This window comes from Balaenoptera acutorostrata, chromosome 9, assembly GCF_949987535.1.
Source record: "Balaenoptera acutorostrata chromosome 9, mBalAcu1.1, whole genome shotgun sequence".
Classification (NCBI taxonomy): domain Eukaryota; kingdom Metazoa; phylum Chordata; class Mammalia; order Artiodactyla; family Balaenopteridae; genus Balaenoptera; species Balaenoptera acutorostrata.
In genome coordinates, this window is record NC_080072.1 from 4,609,077 (window position 1) to 4,635,763 (window position 26,687).

Below are 26,687 nucleotides of genomic sequence, written 5' to 3' on the forward strand. Positions count from 1 at the left end.
TACTGTGGACCGCGTGCACATATTTTTATTGAGTTTTTAAATCAGTTATATCCCTTTGAAACACATAAAACTCTGAGGATAAAAGAATACATCCCCCTGGGGTTCTCTTCAATGAAGGACCCGGGAGGACACCTCCGGGGGCTCTGGGTCTGCAGGGGTCAGCAGCGCCGGCGCTCTGGGGTGGCTCTTTCCCAAGACCGTCACCGGGAACGGCGCCGAGGACGGGCAGGCGCCGGCCAGGGAGCCTTCGTGAACCACACCTGGGCCTGACCGAGGGCCTGCACAGCAGCAGAACGGCCAGAGCTGTCAGGTCAGGCTGGGGCCACCGCAGCCACGAGGGGACAGACAGAAGACGGCCTCGGTGAGTCACAGCCCCAACGAGGGGCGAGTCGTGCATGCGGGCACGCAGGAGTGCCAGCTCCGAGACATCACCTGTGCGCCCTCTCTCACCTGACGGGCTGAACGCTGGCCAGCCCTGGACGGCGGGGACATCACTTTTATGGAGTTTGAGGCCCAGGCAGGTGTCCGAGGGAACAGAACCTTCCCGACGCCGGAAGCAGCAGCCCGTGATTCCGAGGGCGGGATCTCAGGGAATGGCCTGGGCCGGGAGTGAGGAAGGGGACGCAGCACTCCAGGGCCTTCCCTACAGCAGCCCTGAGAAGCGGCCACTGGCCCTAGCTGTGCCCCCGGCCTCTCCACCGCGACCCACCGCGTCAGAGCAGCTAACCGCCCGGGGCTCCCGCAGCCCCCTCACCCGTCACCGGGGAGACGGCGTGGCTCTGCCTGCAGCACTGTCGCCAGGAGCTGCCGCCGGGGACGGAAAGACGCCGGGGGCAGCCCCGCTCACCGGCGGCCACAGCTTCAGACACAGAGGCGGTGCAGGAAGTGGGGTTCCCGGCCTCACTTCCCCGTCTCCTTCCTCTTGCCCCTCCGCCGGCCGGTCAGCTGGTCCAGCTTCTCGTCCAGCCTCCTCTGCAGCTGCGCCCTCTTGACAGGGTCCAGGGACCTGTCCTTGGTCCCGCTGCCGGCGTAGAGGACCCCTTCCCGGCTAATCCTCTGCCGCGCATGGGCGCGAGCCCTCTCCCCGCAGCCGTGGATCTGGGGGACACAAGAGGCGGTGCTGCGCCGGGCGCGGGGGAAGAGGCCCCCAGTTCTGCCATTGCAGAGCTCGGGGGTCATGAAGCCCCAGCACCAACCTCGGAGGGGCTCCCTATCCTTCCCGCACATGGACCCTCACCTACGGGCTCCTGGGGGTGGGGGGCGGGCAGGGTCCACACCCTGGCAGGGCTGGCAGCTAGAGCCCAAAACCCTTCCTGCAGCCCTGCCCAGACCCTCCTCCGAGCAGATGCCAGTGCAGCACCGGCTACCACACCTCCCTGGCAGGGTGATGTCTATCTGCTCGGCGGTGACACACGCACAGGCCCACAGTCTGTATGTGGGTGACACACACACACACAGGCCCACAGTATGTGGGTGACACACACAGGCCCACAGTATGTGGGTGACACACACACACACAGGCCCACAGTCTGTATGTGGGTGACACACACACACAGGCCCACAGTCTGTATGTGGGGGACACACCCACGCGCACAGGTCCAAAGTTTATATGTGGGTGACACACACACGCACAGGCCCACAGTTTGTATGTGGGTGACACACACACGCACAGGTCCAAAGTTTATATGTGGGTCACACACACGCACAGGCCCACAATTTGTATGTGGATGACACACAGGCACAGGCCCACAGTCTGTATGTGGGTGACACACACACACAGGCCCACAGTTTGTATGTGGGTGACACACACACACACACAGGCCCACAGTCTGTATGTGGGTGACACACACACACACACACACACAGGCCCACAGTTTGTATGTGGGTCACACACACACACACAGGCCCACAGTATGTGGGTGACACACACAGGCCCACAGTATGTGGGTGACACACACACACACACAGGCCCACAGTCTGCATGGGGTGCATACACCCAGGATCTGCGCCCTGGAGACAAAGCCCTGCCGCCCTCCCCACTGCCCGAGCCCGAGGGCCCGCGTACCTCGGGCAGGTGGTGGCTGAGGCAGTAACGGCGGCCGCAGTGCAGACAGAGCTGGCCCAGGGTTACGACGCTGGCTGTGCACTTGGCGAGGCCGCAAGTGTTGTCAGCCTTGATGGCAGCCGAGACCAGGGCGTCAAAGTCCTCCCCGGCGGGCAGATCTATGGTCATGGGTCCTGAGGGGAGAAAGGTGTCACCCGAACAGGCAAGGAGAAAGAAGTTGGACCGGAACTCTCCCGCTGGGCCCACGGCTGCCCCATCGAGCAGCTGCGCCCGGCCTCCTGCTTTCGGGGCCACAGCGAGTGAGCAGACGCACCATCGAGCTGGGTCCCTCACCGAACCGACGACCAGTCACACCAGGCAGTGAAGGCATGAGTTTCCAGAAAGGGCTGGCAGTGCAGGAAGCAGGCCTGCACAAAGTTCATCCTCTTAAATCCAGAAAAGCATTTAAATGTGAGAATGTTCCTTACCTCGTTAAGTACAAAAAAACCCAAACTACCATGCCTCCAGGGTAATGGTCAGATGAACTACTGCACGTTCACCGGCCAGGGTTAACAAAACCTTAACATTCGTAACCAGGTGTGTGAAAATCTTTTAAAGTTGTAGGAAAACGCTCAGAAGAGGAAAAGAGACACAATTATAATATGGTCGTAATTCTGAAATTACACCATAATTCTGGCTGCTTGAAGAAGTGTTCAAGCAGTTCAAACCCCAAGCAGTGCCAGCACCCCTGAAATGGGGTGATGTCTCCACAGGGCGCTCGGTCCTCCAGTGGCCACGCCCCACACCTTCCTCTGGAAGGAAGGCCAGGTCCTCCGGTCATGCCTTCCTGGCCCCCGTCCTCCATGGCAGTTACATGTTCTCAGTGGGGTTTAAACAGGAGTGAAGCATCTCCTTCCCGCATCAGATTGTCAGCTCCCACAGGGCGGAGGTGGCGTCTGTCTTGCTCACTAGCGCAAAGCTTGGCACACAGAGGTCGCTCACTAAATGTCATGGAGCGAGTTCAGATGGACCCTCAGACGCAGGAAGGCTGGCTTTGAAAGCTGAGAATTATGCTCGTGCAGCTTTGCACACAGGCATCAAGGGATACGGGGAACGGGACCGGCTTCGCGGTCTTGCCAAGAGGGAAGCGGCTGTAACAGAGCTCACTGAGGCGTCTCCAGAAAATCCAGACCCTGGACCTTCAATCTCAGTAAGGGACGGGGGTGCAGAGTAAACAGGCCCCGGGCGCCCCAGCAGAGGGCCAGCACAGCCCGGGATGCGACAGCGGAGTGCGCGGCCCTGCCTGGGACCCCGCGAGCCCGTGGAAGGAGCGCCGTTGCTGCAGCAGGGCGCTGCAGCTGCTCCTCCGTTCCCAGGGGCCCCGGGCCCACGCCGGCTGCTCCTCCAGGCCCTTCACCTGCAGCAGAAGCTCTGAGCGCTCCCTACCTGCCGGGCGCTAGGCGAGGCCCCGGGCACACAGGCCACTGTGACTAGCACGGCCCTCGGGGAACTCAGACCACACCGACTGAAACCCGGCACAAAGTGCAGGATCAGGGCAGGGGCACCACCGGCAAGGGGTTCCTGATTCTTTCGAGGGTGGCAGGTGGGTCTGCGGTGGGGCAAACTCCCCGGTAAAGGGGACACCACGCCCATGTTCTCGCGAGTCGACCAGCTTACCTTCTGCTTCTTTCTTCTTTTTCTTTTCTGCTAACTTCCGCGGCCCGGAGCCCGTGGCCCGCAGCTCCTGCTGGCTCCCCGCCCTCTGCAGTCTCTGCAGGTGCAGCGCCTTCAGGTCCGGCTGGCCCCGGCTGCTCTGCTCCCCGATGGGGGGCTCTGTCTGCGCAGGGCTGGGGGGCTCTGGACACAGAGGGGCTTTGCTGCCAGGCCCTGCCGGGGGTGCTGGAGCCGCAGGGGCCGGTGGGACCCTCTTGCTCACGGTGATGAACCGTTCCTTCCCCTCCCCGGCACTTTCGTGCCTCAGCCCGTACTCTTCCGCGATCTGATGGACCCACATCCTGTCTTGCGAATCCAGGGAGGCAGGGAACTCTAGCTGTGTCTTCTCACTGGCCACGAACTCCATTATCACGGCCCTGAACTGCTCTGCGCCTTCTCTGCTCCTGGCTCCCTCCCGGCCGCCTCCGTTGAGGCTGGGCTGAGGCTGGGCCTCGGAGGACAAAGGCGCCGTGCCCGGCTTCTTCCGACCCAGCGCGGCCCCCGTGGGCCGCCTGCTCCCGGGAGCCCTCCTGGCCGTCGCGGCAGAGCCGCGGGGCTTCGCGCCGGCCTGGCCAGGGCCCTGGGCACCCTCACGGGAGTAGTTCTCAGGGACGATGTCGTCGAGGTACTCAAAGGCTGTGCGCACCTCCCCGTGCTCCGTGAAGTAGTCCACCAGGGTCTTCAGGAAGGCGTGGCTGTTGACGGTGCGGGAATCGCAGACGACGGCCACGTGGCGCCGGGCGCGGGTGACGGCCACGTTGATGCGCCGGTTCTCGGCGAGGAAGCCAACCTCACCTGCACACGAGCCGGGGGCGCGGGGAGCAGAGACTAAGGGTTAGGAAGGCAGGCCTCCCCCCATCAGCGACCATCACCCGAGAAGAACAACGTGGCTCGGTCCACCCCCGCAGCCAGGGGCCCCGTCGCTCAGCACCCACCCCTCGGCCCCCAGCCGCCGTCTAGGACGGTCCTGAGGTCCCACCTGGGGCTTTGGCCGTTACCAGACTGCCGCTCATTCCCAAGTCGGTACAAAGTCCTCTCCCTAAGCCCAGACCCAGGACACAGCCCAGGGCTGCAGCTGCGGCCGACACACGAGGGAAAGCGCCAGGGACATTCCAGTGTGTTCTTCCCCCGCCTCAGCTTATCCCCCCCTCTTATCTGCTGCCAACCTCGTACTGGAAACGACTCACAGAGCCCGTTAACTAACAACTGTTTCTGGGTGCAATTTTCTTACCAGATGGAACATCCACAAGCCCTGGCCGCAGAAGCCATGCCCGGAGGCTAAACTGGCCTGCAGGCCAGGAGACAAGCTCTGGGCTCTCGGGGCCCCCCTCTGCAGCAGCGTCCCGGCCTCCCCAGCCACCCTGCTCAGCTTGTGGGACCCTAGTTCCCCGACCAGGGATCGACCCTGGGCCCTGGGCAGTGAAAGCGCCGAGTCCTAACCATTGGACCACCAGGGAATTCCCAGCTCCGCACCTTTCCTGTTGGATCTGACAAAGGACAGGATCACAGCCTCCTTCTCTCGGCCCTGGAAGCCGTCAACGGACTTAATCTCGAGCTCCGGGTGCCTGTGTGTGAGGCTCTCTCTGAGCAGGTCCACCTGAAACACCAAGCGAGGCCACACATCACAGCCCAGGTCGGGGCGGCCTGGACACGCTGCCGTTCAGCCCGGCGGAGGCCTGGCCCTGCAGAGCTGCCAGGCCCCAGGGAGGCCCCGCAGGAGCCTCGGGGAGAAGGCTTCCGAGAACCGCTCTTCCCGCGGGCGTGCGCACGACAGATAAGACAGCACACAAACGTGGCAGCTGTGACCCACACCCCAGCGCTGACGTGAGTGCCACCATCTCGCTTGGCTCAGACACCCCCACGTGTGACGCCTCCAAACCGGGACGGCAACTGATCTGCGGGCCTCACAATGCTTTGAAGCAGGTACGTCTTTCCTACCAAAGCAGGCAGGCTTTGCTTCACGAGCACAGAGGCACTGAGAGGGGAGACGGCAGAAAAGCCCAAGAGAAGGCAGCAGACGTCTGTTGTGTCTGCTGGTCCCGACCCACGGCCTTCTCCAGGCGACAGCCGCGCCCCCGACCTTCCTTTGGGCAGCCTCCGGAGCCGCGCCAGCCCCGTGGTGTCCCATGAGCTGGAAGGCCGACCCCGGGAGGGGCGAGGACCCAGCATCCGGCCACGGCCAGCGGCTCAGGGACGGGACAACCTGAGCCGGACCAATAAGACTCAAAGCTGAGACTCCCGTGGGAAATGCCATAAGGAGACAGGCGGCCCCCGGGACCACCTTGGAAGGACGACGTCGGGCTGAGGCTGCCTGGCCCCCGAGGGCAGGCCTGAAAACGCAGCCGACACAGCAAACCAGGCGAGAGCCCAGGATGGGGCAGGGGACGGCATGGCAGGGGGAAAACACGGACAGGTGGACGGAGGCCATTGCTGAGGTCATTTGAGCCTTGGAACCAGTCAGGATGTGGTCAGTTCCACCCTGGAGCTTTCGTCCCAAGAGCCCATAAATCGCCCTCTCCCTCTGGCCCCTCTGGGGCGGCGAGTTGCCCGACACACACAGAGACAGCGGAGCCCCACACCTGCAGGTTGTATGGCGTGATGATGGCAATGTCGCCGGCCTGGACACCGGCATCCACCAGCGCCTGGACGTGCAGGCTGACGAGGCGCACTTCACCTGGAGGGAAATGGGCGACTCTTCAGCACGAGGCGGGGCGCGCCTTGCACACCTGTTTTTTAAGCGCTTTTCCGTCTGTGCCGACAGGCTGCTCTCACACTGGGCCTGACTCCTGCGAGCCAACAACCTGGGGCAGAGGGGCCGCCAGGCCCGGCAAACAGCACAGGACCCGCAGCTGACGGGAGTCTCCTCTTGCAGCGGAAGAACGGCCATGCGTCCCACTGACTGGCAGCCCTGTGAGTGAGCAGGGTCGCGTCCCAAGGCCAAGCCAGGCGGTGCCGGGCCACTCGGTTCTGAACGAGGACACAGGACGTGGCCTGGGCCCACCCGCTCCCTTGACTCGGGGCCGCCCGCCCGTCGGGAACTCAACCTCCCAGGGCGTCTGGCTCAGGACCACCTCCCCAGCGAGCAACGTGCCCTCACCTCCTCCCCCTCCCTTCACCCGGCTCCTCTGTGACATGGGCAACTGAGAGGGGCTTCTGTTTTCAAAGCGCAGCTCGGGGTCTTTTTAAGCAGAAAGGCTGGCACTTTGCAGGCGGGCTCACCGGGGTTCCCTTTCGACTGCTCGTCCTCGTCCTCCAGCTCAAACAGCCCGCAGCCGGCCGTGTCCACCAGCAGCAGCGGGACACCCGTCTCCTCCGTGGCAGCCACCCCCGGGAGGTCCCTGCACACAGGTGAGACTGAACACACGAGGCCCCGGCGACAGAGCGGCGCTGGGGTCCCAGAAACAGGAGCCCCGCTGCCCTTCTCCCCCAGCCCGCCCCCCTGCCCCGACAGGACAGCGGACGGTGCAGAGAGCGAGGGACCTCAGACTGCAGGAGCCCGACCCAGCTCTCCAGGGCGAAATGCAGAAATCCAGTCTCAGAGGCCACTTTCACTCTCAGATCTTCATGGAACGTGGTTCAGGTGACACAGGGGACGGGGGTGCAGCGGAGTCACTCACCGCAGGAGGTGCCCGGCCACGGAAGGGTGGGTCGTGAGCTGTCCCTGGTACAGGGCCTCCGAGGCCCAGCGCGCGATGGCCCGGTGCATGCGGTACTGCACGCCCAGCATCCGTACCGACCTGGCGCCGTGCCCTTCCGCCAGCCGCTCCATCAGGCTCAGCGACAGCCCCGCCTGCGCGGCCCTGCCCCAAGGGGAGAACAAGGAGGGAGGGCCTGAGTCCTGAGTCCCGCCGAAACCAGGGGCCGGGGAGGAAAGCAGTCCTCAAACCTCAGCACGCAACCCACGCCCCACTTCTGCCCTAGAACTAAGGGTGCGGCCCCTCAGAGGTGCCCACATCCTAATCCCGGGACCTGCAAGCATGTGACCTCGGTGACAAAGGGGAGGAGCGGAGATGGGAGAGGATCCCGGGTCATCCGGGAGGGCCCACGCCATCACAGGGGCCTTCTTAGAGGGAGGCAGAAGGTCAGCATCAGAGAAGGCGATGTGACAAGAAAGCTGTGAAGATGCTGCAGAGGCGGCTTTGAAGACGGAGGCGGGGCCACAGGGTAAGGAAGGCAGGTGGCCCCAGGAGCTGGGAGAGGCCAAGGCACCGATTCTGCCCGGAGCCTCCGGAAGGAGCCAGCCCCGCCCACACCTTGGTCTCAAGCCACAGAGACTGATTTTGGACCTCCAGAACTGTAAGCTAATAAACCCCTGTTGCTTGAGTTCGTGGTAATTTGTTACAGCAGCTAAAGGGAACTAACACAGACAAGCTTTTAAAACTTCCAACACACTCCGGCCGTGAGGAGTCCACTACTAACAAGAGGAGAAGCTGACGGCTGCTGGGTGCTTCCCACGCACCAGGCACCGCTCTCGACACTTTACACCGATTAACTCGCCTCATCCTCACAGAGCCTGAGCCGGCTACTGGTACGCTTCCCATGTTCCACACGAGGAGAGCGAGACCAGCCCGAGGCCGCCCAGCCAGTGAGCCGCAGAGCCAGGACCCGGCCAGGCCGCCGGGCTCCAGAGCCTCCCCGAACCACCGAGGGAGCGCGCCCAGGGTTACTCCAGGCATCCGTCCTCCCTCCGCGACTGACCAGACCTCTGCAGTTGATGCTGTTTAATAAAGGTACCTACTAAAAGCAGCGCCAAGGACAGGAGGGGTGAAGTGACTACCAGCCCCAAACACAAACCCAGAAACACCCAGCACGACCCCCCAGACAGATTTCCCCCCAAATCACCCTACTTTCTCCACAGACACCATACGGTGCCCCCTCCCCGAGGGCACACCGTCCACCCAGAGACCCGCTTCCCAGGACCCCCCGGGCCTCCTCCGGAACCAGCTGCTGAATCGATGCCCCCGAGGCCCCGCTTCTGGAGAGCGTCCGAGCCCGTCCCCACACGCACGCCCGCTCCCACCAGGACCATCTTCCAAACCACGTTCCCCCGTCTCCCACTTTATTCACCCCACGCTCTGCGCCCTCACTCTGAAGCCCCCGGCCGGACGCCCCTTCCCGGGGGACCCTGACCTGCACACTCCTCAGCTCCGGGGTCCCCACTCCCCTCCTGCGAGCTCCACCGACGGCCTCCCTCGCACGGACTGGAGGAGACCCTCGTCTCCAACAGCAACAGCAGGGAGAGGGCCGAGATCTCCTGATCTCGCAGGGGCCTCAGCCTCTGGGAGCCGCCCCTAGACCTGGGCGTGGGAGCTGGCCCGGAAGCGGCCAGTTTGCTCAGGGACGCCAAGGGCCAGGCCTTGTCCCCAGGCCTCACAGGCCTCACACTCCCACTGGGAAGTAAACAATGGACCGATGCACACCACCGCCAGGAGTGCCGAGTGCTGAGAAAGCCAGGTGAGCGAGCCGTCGACGGGGATGACAGAGAAGTGAATGAAGGGCGGGCGGGACCCCTGACACCCGGGGAGGAGGGACGGAGGGGCCAGCGTGGCCGGAGCCCTGGGGGGTCTGTGGATGGGGTGAAGAGGCTGGGTGGCAGCAGCAGGCCGCACCCAGGAAGCAGTCACACCACCAGGGACTGACTGCTGCGTCTCTACAGCGGCAGGAGCGCGGTCCCCTGAGCCACCCCTCGCACCCTCAGTGGAAGGACATGCCTGCAGATGAGGGTCAATCAGCCAGAGTCAGTCACGCAGCCACCCAGGGGACCAGCTCTCCCCCGGGACCCCCACGCGAACGCGCACCTCCACCTGCCGCCCCGTTAGAGGACGTCGACTCGACAGGCAGGGACTGAGCACGCGCCCGGTTCTGGGGCCGCAAGGATGGACACCACTCGACCCGCGACCTCAGGGAGCACACGTCTGACCGAGCTGCCGTCTAAACGAGCAAGTGCAGGAGCGGAGCGCACGGAGGACGGCACCCCCGGTGGGATGAGAAACCCCACTGCTGTCGGAGCTGCTGCCCGGGCGGCCTCACAGCGTGACCATCCCGCTCATGCCAGAGCCCGCACGCCCAGGAAGGACCCGAGCTCAGGGCTCCCGGCTCCCGCTCTGCTTCGCCCAGGGCGCCTTTTACAACCACCCCTGACAGTGAAGCCCGGGAACAGCCAGTGACCTCGGCCCCCACCAGCTTATAAACGACAGGTCTGCCAGCCGCTCTCCAGTGACCTGGGCTGGACGGCTGCCCCTCCCCCACTGGCCGCGTCCCCTCTTCTGGCATCTGTGAGTCATACATCTTGAGACCCTACTTCCTCTGTGCGGTGTAACTGAAACCACGCCTCCGATCAGGGGGACCCCAGGCTTTTCCCTCCGCCGAAGTGGGGGCTCAGATGCCCAAGGAGCCACCTGCCCACCGCACATCCTTAAGTCAGCACATCGGCCAGGCTTCCCAGCACCTCCAGGGCCTCCGGGTGAGCCCGGGGCTTCTGGGCTGGGCTTCGAGGGAGAGACAAGGGGGTGGCAGCTGAGGGGCGGAGGGGCCTTACTTGTGAGAGATGATGGTGGGGGGCAGCTGTTTGTGGTCTCCGGCCAGGACGCATTTCCTGGCCTTCAGCAGGGGGATCCAGCAGCTGGCCTCCAGGGCCTGGGCACACTCGTCAATGACCACCATGTCGAAGTGGCCGTCTGGCAGCAGCTTCAGGGGACCGTCCGAAGAGGCACCTGGTCGAAATCAGAACCGTAAGCCTTTACAGGATGCGCCGGCTGTGTCATCCTAGCTGCAGTCACCCCAAAAGAGCCACCAACAAGCCACTGTTTCATCATCTAGTCTTCTATTAAGGCTCGTGTAATATGCTTGCACCTGGGAATAAAACCTGGCAAGGACTTTCCGGAGCTCACGGTTCCAGCCCACTCCACGTGTAAGTGTGAAGCAGTGCGCCCCTGGCCATGGGCCACTCCAACGTTCCATTCACCAAAATCAATCAGCCCTTTGGGGCTGGGACCCCAAATCCTTGGAAGGCTGTCTTAATTCTAAACACTATTTCTGTATCATTTTCTGAATTTAGAATTTAGTTAATTCTCTTCTTAGGTGTTCTCTTGAACACACAGAACAATGAACTGCTGGGCGTTCACCCAGGGAAAAACCCCCAAGTACCAGCAACACAGAACCACCGCACCAGCGCCTCCTCCGTGGAACACAGAGCCGTACAGCGGAACAAGGTCCAGTGCGGGCAAGACCCAGGGCCCACGCCCACGCTCACAAACAGCGGCGAGGCCTTGGGCAAGCCACCCGACCCCAGCTCCTCATCTACAGACGTGGACAACACCTGCATCTCACAGACCGTTACACATACTACAAACTAACAGAGCACGGATGTGTCAAGTAACACATATTGGTTGTCCAAATACATATATAAACACGTAGCACACATATTAAATAATATATATCAAGTGCCTGCCACAAGATGATAGGCTTTAACAAATGCTACAAATGTGAGTTCTTGCCCTTTTCCCCTAGGTTAATTATGTTAAGATGTATATTATCTTATGACTAAGACCTACATCTTGATAAATTTCCTGAGCCCGACTTTTCAGAGACGGTTAGGGAGTCTGTCTGCAGAGAAGGCAGAATTGGGACGGGGCTTTGGATAGCTAAGAGCTGTGCCTGGATTATGGCTGTGATTTCACGTTGCAAAGGGAAGCGCTTCTAGGAATCTCACTCCCGTTCCCCAGTCTAAGCAGGAGGGACCTAAAAGGCCACATGCTGACCTTGCACGGAGGGGCGGCTGTGATTTCCAGCAGGTGCTGCATTAAAGTCAGTCAGAGAAGAATGTGAGCAGAATCGGCTAAGGGCCTCTGGAAACTCCCTCCACCGCTAAAGCAACAAGAACACTGGCAAAGCTGTCAGAAGCGACTGTTTCAGAACTCCAGCAATCAATCCAAAGCTTACAGCAATCCAGGAGTGTCTGCTCCGAAAACTGACTAACTCTGGGCAAGAAGAGCGGGCTCTGTGGCATTCCTGCGCATAGGCACCGCTCCCAGCTCTGTGCTGGCCCTGAAACCAATGGCCTGCAGTCACAGTGAAAAGCAGCAGCCTGCCCCACTGGGGACAGAACTCCTTCGAAGCCCCACCCCCAGAGAACTGTCACTGTCAGACGTGCTGCTAGTTCCCTGGAAGGTCCCACTCGCAAGACTGTCTTTATCTGACCTGACTTGGAGCTTGCCCTGTGCAAACAGCCCTTCCCCAGGGGGTGTCAGCGGGAAACAACCAGAGGCCACCATTGCACACAAGTGCTCTTGGAGGCCGTGGATAACTGCTGGCGCAAAGCAGGATGACCAGAGCTTTGAAGGAAAACCTGGGGAGTGAGACGTCCGTGGGCTTTGAAAGCTCTGACATGTGGCCGGGAATCTAGAAGCCACACTCGTGTAAGGGCTGTGTGCACACTCGGGAAAGACCAGAGGAGGCCCTACGCACTCACCTCTGGCTCACCTTGGGGCTCTGCGCCCACAGAAGGTGAAGGTGAGGGATGTCTGAGAATGACATCCCGCCAAATAGAGACTTTTTTTTTTTTTCCCAAATAGAGACTATTGATAAAGATACAGAAATTATTTTTTTTTAAAAAAAAGTCTGCAGTTGAAAAGTACAAAAACTGTTATTCACTGGAAGGGCTAAACAGCAGATCTGAAAAGGCAGAAGAATCAGGAAACAGGCCAACTGAATTATTCAGTCTGAGGAACAGAAAGAATAAAGAATTAATTCCATGACCAGCACCTTGAAGACCGTCAAGTACACCAACGTATGCATAATAGGAGCCCTAGAAGGAAAGGAGAGCAAGAAAGGGGCCAAAAGAATATTGGAAAAAATAATGGCTGAAAACTTCCCAAATCTGATGAAAAACAAGGCACACATCTAGGGGACTCAACAAACTCCACGTGGTTAACCCAAAGGGAACACACCGAGACTTTTACCACAGTCAAGCTGCCGAAAGACAAAGAAGGAACAGCAGGAGAGAAGCAACCTGTCACATACAAGGGATCCTCAGTAAGACTAACTCTGCCTTCTCAGTAGAAACCATAGAGGCCGAGAGGCAAGGGGTGACACATTCAAACAACTAAAAGGAAAAGGCTGTCAACCAAGAACTCTACCTCTAAAAACAGAGTCACTCAAAAACAGAGGAGAAAAAAGATATTCCCAGGTAAAGAAAAGCTGAGACCTGCCCTTCAAGAAATACTAAAAGGAGTCCCCTTCAGGGTGACATGAAGAACCCTAGACAGTATCTCAAATCCACACGAAGAAGCAAAGAGCACCAATAAAGGCAACTACATAGGTAAGAACAAAAGACAGTATGAAAGCGTTTTTGTAATTCTGTTTTTGTCCTATCTGATTTAAGAGGCAACTGGGCGAAACAATAATTACAAAGTCAATCAGAACCTGGACCCTGTCCCTTAGAGTAGCCCCCACGAGAGGCTGTGTCAGACAGACCCCAAGGCAAGCCCCTCCTTGACCCTGGCCTCCCGGTATTCACACTCCGTGTAATACCCTCCCCTTAAGTGTGGGCCAGACCCGTGCCTTGCTTCTAGTCACAGGAATATAGCAAAGGTGATGGGGTGTCATGTCACGGTAGCATTACGGAAGACTATAACCCATCCTGCTACAAGACTCTCTCACTTGCTGGCTTTTAAGAACCAAGTGGCCATGTTAGAAAGGCCTAAAGCAGCTAAATGTGGTCTCCAGCTGAAGTGGCTATCTTTATACCAAAGTAGATTTCAAAAAAAGAACATACTAGGGATAAAGAAGGTCATTTCATAATGATAAATTGGTTAATTAATAAAGAAAACATGACATTTACGCCCCTAGTAAAAGAGCTACAAAGGACATAGGGTAAACATTGACAGAACTCCAAGGAGAAATAAACGAATGTGTAGTTACGGATGATTTCAACACCCCTCGCTCGGTGATAGGACACACAGACAGAAAATCAGTAAGATACAGACTTGAACAACAGTTATCAACCATTATAAAACACTTCAACCAAACCAGACAGCCCAATCTTTTCCAGGGTACGTGGAACATTCACAGAGACCACATTCTGGACCATAAGTCTCAATGAAACGATCCAAGTCGTACATAGTATGTCCTCTGTCCACATGGAATTAAATTAGAAATCAATGATAGGAAGCTATCTGGAAAACCTCCAAATATTTGGAAAGAAAATGACACATTTCTAAATCATCATGGGTCAAAAACAGAAATTAAAAGGGAAATGAGACAGTATTTCACAATGAATGAAAATGAAAACACAATACATCTGAATTTATGGGATGTCGTGAAAACAGTACATGGGGAAACATTTATGACACTAAATGCCTATAGTATAAAAGACAACAGGTCTCAAATCAATACAAATCAATGACCTCCGCTTCCAGCTGAAGAAAACAGAAATTGAAGAGCAAACTAGACCCACGTGAGCGGGAAGAGGGAAGCAACAGAGGAACCAATACCGAGATCAATGAAACAGAAAACAGAAAAATAACAGAGAAAACTGGTGATACCAAAAGCCGGTGCTTTGAGGTGATCAATAAATTAATAACCCTCTTGCCAGAAGATCAGGGAAAAAAGAGAGGATACCAATTACCAACATCAGGAACAAAAGAGGTGACATTGTTACTGATGCTATAGACTTTTAAATGATAAGGGGTTATTATGAACAACTTTATGCCTAGGAATTGAACAACTTAGATTAAATGGGCAAATTCCTTGAAAGACACAAGCTCACTCAAGAAGAGACACCCTGAATATCCTATATCAATTAAAGAAGTTGAATTTGCAGTTAAAAACCTCCCTACAGGGAGTTCCCTGGCAGTTCAGTGGTTAGGACTCGGCACTTCCACTGCCGTGGCCCGGGTTCAGTCCCTGGTTGGGGAACTAAAATCCCGCCAGCGTGCAGTGTGGCCAAAAAAAAAAGAAGAAACCTCCCTACAGAGAAAACTCCAGGCCCCGAAGGGCTGGAATTGGTGTATTCTACCCAATTTTAAAGACAATTCTACCAAACTCTTACAGAAAACCAAGGAAGAGGGCATACTCCCAGCCCTCTTCGAGGCCACATGGGGTGGAGGCCCATCCCCTCACCTGTGTTTGTCGCGAGGACCACGTTGGCCGCCACCAGGCTCTCCAGCATGGCTGCTTCCTCCCTCTCCTTCAGCTCCTTCCTTAACAGCTTGATTTCATTTCGAAAATTACTTTTCTCTCTCTTATCCTGGGTCTTTTTGCTTTTTGCCTGTAAGGAAAAGTAAAGAAAACATCATAATTCTGGCTCGACTTTGCACTTATTTTAGCTCCTTTTAATACACAAAATGCTTTTATTTATCATCAATTGGTCCACTTCCGTAAGTCCCTTCAAAGGCGCTAAAAACTCAAAAGTCTTTCTTGAAGGAGCAACAGATCCACACAGGTGACATCCTGACTGGCCTTAGAGCCACTGTCACCTCCACAGGGAGAGGGAGGAAGGGAGAGTGTAGGTCCTCCAAGAACTGTAAGCTCAGCCGAGCCCAGGGGTGGGAGCCCAGCCCTGCCCTGCACAGTCATCAGACATACGCCTGGGGAAGAAAAAGCACCTGCTCGTGCCAGGATTTGGGTTTCAGTAGAGAAGCTGAGTTTCTCTCACTATTCCACATTTGTCAAGAGAGTAAAATATTTTCTTCAGCCCCCAAAATGTCTACCTAGACCCTGACTTATTTCCATACGCAAAAGACATGTAACCCCTTCCTTATCTGTGATTCCTGCTTTGGAGAAGGGGTTTTAGCCGGAATGACAGGAGGGAGGTCTAACTTACAGAGAAGAAAACTCTGAAAAGCATGGATTTTTTTTTTTTTTTTTTTGGCTGCGTTGGGTCTTCGTTACTGCATGCGGGCTTTCTCTAGTTGCGGTGAGCAGGGACTACTCTTTGTTGCGGTGCGCAGGCTTCTCATTGCGGTGGCTTCTCTTCTTGTGGAGCACGGGCTCTAGGTGTGCAGGCTTCAGTAGTTGTGGCACACGGGCTTCAAGAGTTGTCGCTCACGGACTTCAGTAGCTGTGGCTAGCGGGCTCTAGAGAGCGGGCTCAGTAGTTGTGGCCCACGGGCTTAGTTGCTCCGCAGCATGTGGGATCTTCCCGGACCAGGGCTCGAACCCGTGTCCCCTGCACTGGCAGGCGGATTCTTAACCACTGCGCCACCAGGGAGGTCCCAAAAAGCATGGATTTAAAAAGGAACAAGAAAATGAAATTGGGCTTCCCTGGTGGCGCAGTGGTTAAGAATCCGCCTGCCAATGCAGGGGACACGGGTTCGAGCCCTGGTCCAGGAAGATCCCACATGCCGCGGAGCAACTAAGCCCGTGCGCCACAACTACTGAGCCTGCACTCTAGAGCCCGTGAGCCACAACTACTGAGCCCGCGAGCCACAACTACTGAGCCCACGAGCCACAACTACCGAAGCCCGCGCGCCTAGAGCCCGTGCTCCACAACAAGAGACGCCACCGCAATGAGGAGTCCATGCACCGCGACGAAGAGTAGCCCCCGCTTGCCGCAACTAGAGAAAGCCTGCGTGCAGTAACGAAGACCCAACACAGCCAAAAATAAATAAGTAAATAAATAAATAAATAAAATTACTAAAAAAAGAAAATGAAATCATGCACATGTGTGACGGCGCGAATCACATCACTGCAAATTCCTACAGCGCCTTTAACCTTGAGTAACATGCATGTGTCCTGGTCTCCGCCTCTGGGCTTCCCACTATTCCACAGGTCCGTGGGGAAGGCTGAGTCTTCGCACCAGCCCCGGACATGAGGAGAGAAATGTGAGGCAGTGAGACGGGCTGGCGGTGAGCAAATACAGGGCAGGACACGCGATTAAGGGAACTGGGGGCGGACGTGTAAACTAGAGAACCAAAGAGCTCGAAAGTTCTGAACTGCACGAGAAAACTCCATCTCAAACTGACCTATCACCTACCTAGCTCTCGTTCACAAGGGTCACACCATGTTTTATATTAATGGACTAGAAATTTAGGGAGGACGCATATTTTCTGAATTTTTATTTTCAGGCTTTTTTTCTGCTGCTCGATATTATCCAGCCAACATGCCAGACACAGGGAACCCTTAAGAGGAATATTTTCTGCAAGACAATTGCTCGCCTCTTCATGAAACTGTCTTGAAGACAGGTGAGTCCCTGTTCAGTGCTGAGCACAGGTCTCTACCAAAAATGGGCGGTCCCAACGTTCGCGATAAGTACATGAATCGGCAAAGGCCAGAGAAAAGCAGGAAGAGGATACAGTGCACTGCCGGCAAAGACTGCAGATCATGACACCACACACAGGGCGGACACCGGCTGAGAGCTGCTCACCAAGACCTGGTCGATGTCCCTCCTGACGTCAGCCACAATCCGGGTGCCGTCACCCCGCGCCAAGACCGCGTCCAGGGAGTGCTGCTGCACGGACTCCAGGAGCCGTGCGGGGTGCCCGAGGCGCAGGAGCCTCTGCTTCCACTGGGCCAGCTGCTCCACTAGGTTGTCCACGGCGATGTTAGAGGGGGCGCAGCACAGCACCTGGGGAAGCGCAGCGCAAACTCAGGCTTGGTGATTTCTTTTCTAACGAAATCACTTAAGTTTACATTAAGCAAATGGAAAGTCTGAAAGTTAAAGAGAGGAGGGTGGAACGTGCACAACCAGTAATGTTACAGTGTAAACGTCCGGCTGTAAGGACGGATGCAGACAGTCTGCAGGACATGTGTTACTGCAAACCGACACATCTGGATACTAGACCTCCAGTCTTAAGAACCTGTTAGGCTCCAAAGGACCAGAAAGGATGCCCGGCAACTGGAAGGAAAGGCCTCAAAGTGCCCTGAGATAATCAGGGCCGGGACACCCGTCTCATCACCCATCAAGTCACTTTATCATCTGACAAAGCGGAATGAGGAAAAACCTTTCTGAATGGGCTCAATCTTGCTTCCAGAACTGCAGTCTGGCTCTTAGGAGGGGGTGGAGCGGGAAGGGGAAGCGGAGAGGGGAGTCCCCACCCCATCCAGGTGGCCAAAGGCGGTTTGCACCAAAGCGTGAACACAGGTGTCTCCTGTTTCACTGTTTCCTGAAACAGAGGCACCCAATTAAACCATCAAATCTGCTCCCTGCCAGTAAGTCATCTTTCACCAGCTTTTCTTGGTAAACGTCTTGCCAAGACAGTCATTTGCAGGAAACCATTGGACGTGGCCTTGTAACCAACATGGCTCTCCCTGCAGGAGCAGGGGCTCTGGGGAGAGTGCCGCCCGAGTCTGAGTCCTGGCTCTGCCACCCACTGTGGAGGGACGGGGCCCGAGACCATAGAGTCCCCGCGCCTGGGGCTTCTGTGAGGATTAAAGGGGCGAACACTGGAAAGACTGAGAAAGGTGCCTCGTTCATAAGAAGCACCCAGGAAATGTCAACCTACAAACGTGAACCATATTGCTCTAATTCTTATCCTTATCCAACGTTTATGACTCAGAAAGGTTTTCTAAAAAGCTCTCCATGTGCTCAGAATCCACGATGACTTGTGTTGATACAGATGAAGATGAAAGATCCTTTCTCAACCATTAAAAATCTAAGCGAACAATAACACACGATATCACATTCCACATCTCGGAAACCGGTAACCTGCACTCTGCCCAATTCACCAGACCACCTGATTAACCGAGACACTTCTGTCTCGGGCAACCGGCTGCAGGGTCTTCTCCTGAATGGCACAGACAGTCCCTGGTCACCTGCACGCCCGGCGTGCCCAGCAGGGGCCTGAGCACAGCGCATGGGTGCTGAGCGGACGGCTCCTGGCCCGTGGCCTGGTCGACAGTAACCCAGACGTCACCACCCCAGACCAACGGTCCCAAGCACGGCCCCACACCCCAGGCGCTGTCAGAGACCGAAAAGGGCCCAGCCCAGTGCTCGGTCAGTAAACACTCAGGAGCATTGCCCACCGAGTCCCCCAGAGCCCAGGCTGGGGCCCTGCTGGGCACCTGCGAGCACGGCAGACTGGAGTGAGGGGTGCCGGCGGGGACACGGTGCCCACTGCCCACCTTTGAGCCCTGTTTCACAGCCTGGAGAATGATTTCAACCACAGTGGTGGTCTTCCCGGTGCCGGGAGGCCCATGGATGATGGCGAGTTCCTTCTGGGACAGCGCGAACCAGACCGCTTCCTGCTGGGAGGCGTCCAGAGTGGCGTTGTAGAAGGTCAGGGGGGCTGCGGAACAAGCGACAGTGAGGCTCCAGCTCCCCGTCACCCGGCGCTCGCCACCCGACCCCGCGTGTGCCGACAGAAATGCGGGCTGTAACGGGGAGAAAGCCGGCCCTCCCCAGGGGTCAGCCAGTCACCGCAAAATCAACCTGCTTTGTTCTCCTGGACCAGGAATCTGCAGACTGTGTGGCCCGCAGGCCAAGCCCAGCCGGCCGCCTGCTCGGTGAGTCGGGGTCCCTGGGACACTGTCCCCAGCAGCTCGCCGCCGCACCAGGCGGCACAGCCTACAATGTTTACCATCTGTCCCTTTATTGAAAAGGTCTGCCAACTCATACTCCAGAATAACAGCTTCTTGCGAAGTAAATGTTTCTGGGAACAGATTCACTTCTACCATAGTGTCCCTCTTTAAGCGCCCATAAAACGATGAAAACAAACAACAAAAAGAATTATGAGCAGATCCAGGACCATGTTTCTGTTCTGAATCTTCCACGGCCGATTCTGACGACCTGCTTCGTAAGCTCCGTGCTCTGAGAGCAGGTGCCGCTGAATCCAGCCTCGCACCCGCAGCCTCCGCCCCGCGGTGCCCGCAGCAGAGACGCGCGCTGACCCCCACGGGCATAGGGTGCCGACCCGGAGGTAAGATGGAGACAGACTCAGAGAGAGCAACGGAGCATCCGACCCAGAGCTCCTGCGTGTCCCCTCCTCCCCTGGACGCTGGCTACAACCAGGGCACATCGGGTTCCTTGAAACACAGCAAATACCGTGCTAGTTCCCGTCCCAGCTCACAGTAGCCTCTCGGTAAACAGTCGGCAGAAATAAAATCGTATTGAAATGTTGAGTGCTTTTGGAATCTGAGAAGTTACAAAGCAGCCCTGAGCTTAGAGCCAACACACCGCCACGGTATGAGCACCGGCTTGACAGGAAAAGGGTGTGGGGTGGTCCTTGTGTGAGAACGACTGAAGCTATACTGTAAAAACCGGCCAAGTCCAACATCTACAGGGTGGTTCAATGACCGGCAGCTGCTTGATGAGGTGATAAACTCCTCTCAAAATGAGCTTCTCCAAGACACTGAAGGAGATGAGAAATTGCACAGACCACCGTGAGAACAGTGGGTTGTGTGTGTGTGTGTGTGTGTGTGTGTGTGTGTACATGTGCACATGCGTGTGTCTGTATGTAAGTCAGACCGTTCTATGTGGAGGTGGAAAAACAACTAGGAGAATACACACACGTATCAGTGAGGTTCACTCTAAGTGGCAGGTTTTCGAGTGATTTCTTTCCCTTGTTTATATGCTTCTTTATTTCCAAACGTTCTATGACCAATACACGGCACTCTTACAATTAGAAATAAACTGTCTTCAATTTAAAGGATACTGAGAAAATAATCAAATGCACTTAGAACTGAGACTTTTCAAACTTTAAAAAAATGCTATTGAGCACGAAGCATGATCAGCCATCCTCTGTTCTCACAGGGCACTGAGCTAGAAGAAATACCCTCGCATTTCAAAACAAAAATATTCAATATTTAGATATGTTAGAAAGAACATCATAAAAAAAAATGGAATGAGCTACTTCTTTGACACAGTGTACAGGAAAGAGACTTAGTTCTAGCAAGTCACACAAAGAAACTTATAAAAAGACACTAAGGTAGATTTCTTCTCACTGTACATTCTCAAACTCTTGCTAAAATGGCCCAGGGTCTCACTGTTCGAGATCCTGTCCATGGTGATTTCAACCAGGAAAGGAAAATTACAAGCTCTTACGTATCTCACTGGCAGGGCTGGGGTCTGATCCGCCGAAGAGGACCTCTGTGAGCGAGGACGCGGGGCCAGAATGATACTTCTTTAGGGTAATCAGAGTTCTGACAAAGGAGAAAATGAAAATTAGGAGCTTAGTGAAAACCAGCAATTAACCCAGCGCCCGACGCCCCACGCAACGCTGCCGCCCGCCGTCTCCCATGAGGGGCACGCGACCCGCCCCAGACTGGCTGTGCCTGCCCTCTCCTGCCCAGCAGGAGGGAGGTGTGTTTAAGGAAAATGTCACATGTGACCTCCAGTCACATACACTTACTTTTTCAGTCGCTTATAAGTGATGTCGTTGGCAAGTTTTAACAGCCTGTAGGAATGCTCTCGGTCCAAACTCAACTGGAAATCATGGGACTCGTCAAAGGCCACGGTGACCAATTTCTGGGTGATCCGGGTCAGGATCCCAGTGGCCAGCTGACTGTCTTCCTCATACAGACCCACTATGTCACCTACAGAAGCAAAGACCAGTTACATAAACGCTGAACAAAGTTAAACGTGAATTACTTCATGTAACAAATTCCAGCATATTTCAAACATTGTATCTGTTACTTTCATTAGAAGTGAAGTCAGTAAAAAAAATACTTTTAACTAACATCATATGTGAAAATTTACTGGAGCTCAATGAACTATTTAAAACAAACATGACAGTCAATAAAATATTTCAAGTCTTCCTCTGTGCCCAGCACCGTTCTGGGTGCTGGTCTATATTAGGAATAAAACACGGTCCCTGAGCTCACATTAGGGAGGAGAGGAACAAATACGAAAACCTACAGGGGTCAGAGCCAAGGGCTTTAGCTAAGATGAAGTGCAGGGACTTACCTGGTGGCGCAGTGGTTAAGAATCCACCTGCCAATGCAGGGGACAGGGGTTCGAGTCCTGGTCCAGGAAGATCCCACATGCCATGGAGCAACTAAGTCCGGGCGCCACAACTACTGAGCCTGGGCTCTAGAGCCCGCGAGCCACAACTACTGAGCCCTGTGCCACAACTACTGAAGCCCACGCGCCTAGAGCCCATGCTCCGCAACAAGAGAAGCCACCGCAATGAGAAGCACATGCACCACAACGAACAGTAGCTCCCGCTCGCCACAACTAGAGAAAGCCTGTGCGCAGCAACGAAGACCCAATGCAGCCAAAAACAAATAAAATAAATAAATGTATTAAAAAAGAGAAAAAAGATGAAGTGCAGCAGAGGGTGGAGAGGGACGAGGGTGCCATTGCAGAGTGTGTGGGAAGGGCCTCTCTGAGGGGTGACCCGGAAGCAGGGTGGGCCCTGGAAAGAGTGGGGGCCACGGGCTCACCTGGGGGAGAACATTCCAGGTGGAAAGGGAACACTGATGGAGGAGGGACAGTGCGGTTTGCTGCCCGCTCAGCTGGGCTGCCCCACTCCTGCGGCAGCTGTTTGGTGATGCACCATCACCAGGCGAGTCTGAGAGGCTCCCCCTGATGCCGGGACGGAGCACACGACCCACACCCGAGCCCATCAGGGCTTCACGTGCCCCCTGGCCAGCGACTGGCTCGGGGATGGACAAGGGACCAAATCAGAGCCCCTGAGACGTGGTGAGACTTTCGGGTGGACAGCTGCAAGGAGGCCCTCACCCTTCCCAGCTGGACCAGCAACTGGAGAGGACGTGAGGGCTGGAGCTGCTACCACTTGGCGCCTGAGAAGGAAGCCGACCCAGGAGAGGGCGGAGCCGAGAGGCGGAGCGGAACCGAGCCCAGGTGACCTCCTCTGAGCCCTGCAGCCGCCTTCCAGCTATCACAACCCCTGCGGCCCCCTCCTGCTCCAGCCCACCTGGCTCGGGGTTTCTGTCACTTGAACACAGATGGCTCTGACCAAACAAGGATCCGCGCTGAGGTGCAGCCGGGGCCACCCACACACTCACACGCCATGTATTCCGAGTCAGAGTACGCGCCAGACGTCAGCCAGGCATGAGGCGTGTTCTTAGTCCTAGCTGCTCTCCTTCCAGCCAATGAGTTTCATCCACACCTCGAATCTCTTCTGTCTCCCGCCCCGACTTTTAAAGATGAAGAGCAGGTGGCAGCAGCGCCCCTGGGCCCGAGGTCCGGTTCTGCGCACGGGGGCCTCCGTGAGGCTGAGCGCAGGCGACCCCGTCCCGACTGTGACTTCCCCACCGGCCGCCCCGAGTAGGGTCCCACATTGCAGAATTCACATCTCTCAGCTACAGAGCCTTCAAACTGCTCTTCAGGAGACGAGAAACTAACAACCCCACCTACGTCTGATCAGGAGCTGAGGCAACACGTCAGGTTTTCAGCTCCGTACTTTTTCACATCAGCAGCTGGCTTCCTGTTTATCAGCTACTCATCAACCTCTCAGGTCGTTCACTCCACAACACTCACTAACTGAACACATATTATTCCTTTGGTTTTCAGAGCTTACAAACGCCCTGCACGTACATTCAGTCCCACCCACTCATCCTGATGGCGAGGCCGAAAGCTCAACTGTAATCCCCTTGGTTCTGTTCTTCAGAGGACACGTGACTGACTCTCGGCCACTTAACAGCAAAGTGTAAGATCTGACTCCAAACCAGCAGCTTCCCCTCCTCCTATCTGTCTCCAAACCCAGCCCGTCCGTATTCCAACAGCTGTGGGGCAAGAGTCTAGAAAATCGAAATGTGAAACCAACAAACTCTGTCACCACCAAAACAAGGCAGAGAGACTTTTCTAGTGGAAGTACAGCGTTCGGCAGCATTGCCCTCCCCCAGTTTCCAGGTCTGATCAAAAACAAGCATCCCGGGCTTCCCTGGTTGACAGTGGTTGAGAATCTGCCTGCCAATGCAGGGGACACGGGTTCGAGCCCTGGTCTGGGAAGATCCCACATGCCGCGGAGCAACTAGGCCCGTGTGCCACAACTACTGAGCCTGCGCGTCTGGAGCCTGTGCTCTGCAACAAGAGAGGCCAATAGTGAGAGGCCCGCGCACCGTGATGAAGCACGGTGGCCCGCGGAGCAACTAGGCCCGCTTGCCGCAACTAGAGAAAGCCCTCGCACAGAAACGAAGACCCAACACAGCCATAAATAACTAAATAAATAAATAAAATTAAAAAAAAAAAAAAAAAAACAAGCGTCCCAGGGATTTCCCTGGTGGTCCAGTGGTTAGGACTCCACGTTTCCACTGCAGGGGCCACAGGTTCGATCCCTGGTCAGGGAACTAAGATCCTGCATGCTGTGCGGCATGGCCAAAGGAAAAAATAAAAATAAAAAATAAATAAAACAAGCATCCCAGGTGTGAGCTTAAGAAGCTTCTTCTAACTGCCCCTCCTTTCCAGCAGAGCTGCCACAAGTTTAGCCAAAGCATCCTTGGCACAAGGAAGGTCTGGGAATACACAACTACACACGTTGAACCATCTGGACCAGAGCTATTCAAGAGACATGTGAGAGTCATGTGTAATTTTACATTTTCTAGTAGCCATACTAAAAAACCAAAAGAAACAGGTAAATTTAATCATGTTTTACTTAACCCAATATATGAAAAACATTATCATTTCAAGACATAATCAGTATTCAAAGAAATTACTCGATATTCTAAATTTTTTGTACTAAATCTTCAAAATCTCATGTGTGTTTTATACGAGCAGCAACCACTAGCCGTATTTCGAGTGTTCAATAACCCCACGTGGCTGGTGGCTGCCAGTCTGGACAGCGTTGATCTAAACTACCAAAAAGCCTCGTAATTGCTGAATTCCTAAGTGAGAGTTTTCCATTACAATGCTTTATTCCCCAACTGGTCGTATGTGACCTGGTCTTTACAACCCACATCTGCAGACAGCAATACTCAACGTCCACCTATGTGAAAAATGCACAGACCGGAAGTAAAGCTGTTACTGGGAAGCACAGCTGCAGATATGCATCTCCTGGGCTCAAAGGTGACCAGCAACCGTCCGTACATCCCGGTCCGCTGGCTGGATACCTGCAGCTTCAGCAAGCAGACGCCTCGGCTCTGGAGTTCTTTCAGAGAGACATTTTCCTGCCAGGACCTGGGAGACACCCAATGTTGAGACTTCAGTATTTGTATTTTACCAGTTTTTACTTCCAACCGTGCAGGAAGAACAGATGGTGATCTCTGCACAGGCACTAAGGGTGACCAGGGAAACTCTAAACCTGCCCCCTCTCAAACCTGCCCCCTCCCCATAGCCCCAGCACGGTCTGTGCCCTCCTCCCAGTTTCCCAAGACAGAACCTTCGCTCATCTTCACCTTCTGTCCTGGGTCCTGTGTGTCACTGAGTCCCACCAGGCCCCTCCCATTTGTACCCAGAATCCACCCCTGCCTCATCCTCGCCGCCACAGCTTTGGTTCAAGCCCACATCACTGGCCGTCTCTGGACTAAACTGAGCTTCCTAACTTCCTTACCTCTGGGTTCTCCCCAGCCAATCCCAGCAGCAACATCCAACAGATCCCCCTAAGATGAAAATCTATTCACCTCCCTGACCTGCTTAACTGCGCCGAGGCCCATCCTCTGCACAAGAATATAATACAATCTTCTCCACAAGGCCCTTCCCAATCTGGCCCCCGCCTATCTTCCCATGGGTGCTTACTCTGTACTCTGAACTGTGCTGATCACTTGACTTAAGAGATCATTGTGTTCCCACCTCACTGGTTTGCTGTGTGAGAATGATCTCATTTTACAGATGAGGTAACTAAGGCTGCAAAGTCACCCAGCCATAAATCATGGAGCTGGGATCCCACTGAGGTCGACAGGACTGCAAACGCTCTTAACCATCACGATCAAAAACCTCTAAAACAAATCCTCTCCACTTGGGCAGCACAACGGTTGAGTGCAAACTCTGGGATCAGCCTGCCCGAACTCAAATCCTGGCTCCATCTGTGTTACCTGGGGCACGTGACTTAACCTCTCTGTCTCAGCCTCCTTAGACATAAAACGAGAATTACAGTAACCAACTTCGCAGAGTTGACGTGAGGTTTAAAGGGATTGATGTATGTGGGGTGCTTTTACAGCCCTCAGTGTCATCTCTCAAAGTTTCAGCCCTACGGAAACAAGCCCGGCTTTCTCAGGGCTCCACCCTCGCCTGCAGGGCTGCCCTTCCTCCCCACATCTCTTCCAGGAATATCCTCCCCCGCATCCACCTGAACCCCTATTTTTCTGCAAGCTGTGCTCAGGCACCACCTCCTCCACCAAGCCAGCCTCAGCCTAAGGCTCCCCAGGGTCAGCTGTCCACCCTCCTGCTCCCACAGCACTTTGCTTGCACACACGGGTCAGCATTTATCACGCTGGAAGGGAACTGTTTCCGCTCCCACCTGCCCCTTCCGCTCAAACCCAGCCGCCAGGGGACCATCAGTGACTCTATCTCACTCGGGGCCTGGCACGGAACAGGCGCAAACACTGACAGAGGGAACGATGACGGAAGAGGGCTGAGAACACTTTGGGGATGGAACTGAGGAGAGAGGCAGGACCTACGAGGCAAAGTTCAGGGGGGACTTCAGGGGGAGAACAGACCCTTCCTAAGGGTCCCCCAAACGGAACGGGCTGCCCCGGGGGGTGAAGAGGCCTCTATCTCTGGGGGAGGCCGAGCCCCTTCACAGCCGCGATCCGGACTCGAGGAGTCAGGAGGGCAAATCCCGACCCCCAGGCTGGTCAGGCCGAGCCCCCAGGAGGGAGGTCCGCCCGGGGTCTGAGCTGGGAGAGTAGGGGGGGCTGGGGGAACCGCCGGACCGACCCCGAGGCCCGGGCCGGCGGCCATACCTGCGCTCCTCGACCTCCGCGTCCCTCTCGAGCTCCAGCAGGTCCAACTGCTTGGTCACGAAGCTCTCCACTGCCGCCGAGGCCATGGCCGCAGTCCGAGCTCGGCCCGGAGCAGCCGAGGTCCAGAGCCGCCGAGTTCCGGCTGCCGCGAGGAGCGGTGCTCCCGGCCGGGCCCGGTGCGTCGACGCACC

At 56.0% G+C, this 26,687-nt stretch overlaps 1 protein-coding gene across 1 annotated transcript; it reads right to left on the reverse strand.

The window, feature by feature from the left end:
- Positions 1–26,681, reverse strand: IGHMBP2 (immunoglobulin mu DNA binding protein 2). Its single transcript, XM_007171115.2, has 15 exons — positions 26,497–26,681; positions 24,603–24,772; positions 21,045–21,228; positions 20,738–20,835; positions 18,820–18,983; positions 17,123–17,323; positions 14,879–15,026; positions 10,296–10,470; positions 7,375–7,557; positions 6,977–7,095; positions 6,337–6,431; positions 5,231–5,354; positions 3,722–4,552; positions 2,066–2,238; positions 1–1,098 (listed from the first exon to the last, which is right to left on the reverse strand). The coding sequence occupies exons 1-15, from the start codon at positions 26,580–26,582 to the stop codon at positions 901–903; spliced, it is 2,949 nt and encodes a 982-aa protein (XP_007171177.2). The 5' UTR covers positions 26,583–26,681; the 3' UTR covers positions 1–900.
- Between the last annotated feature and the right edge of the window lie 6 nt (positions 26,682–26,687).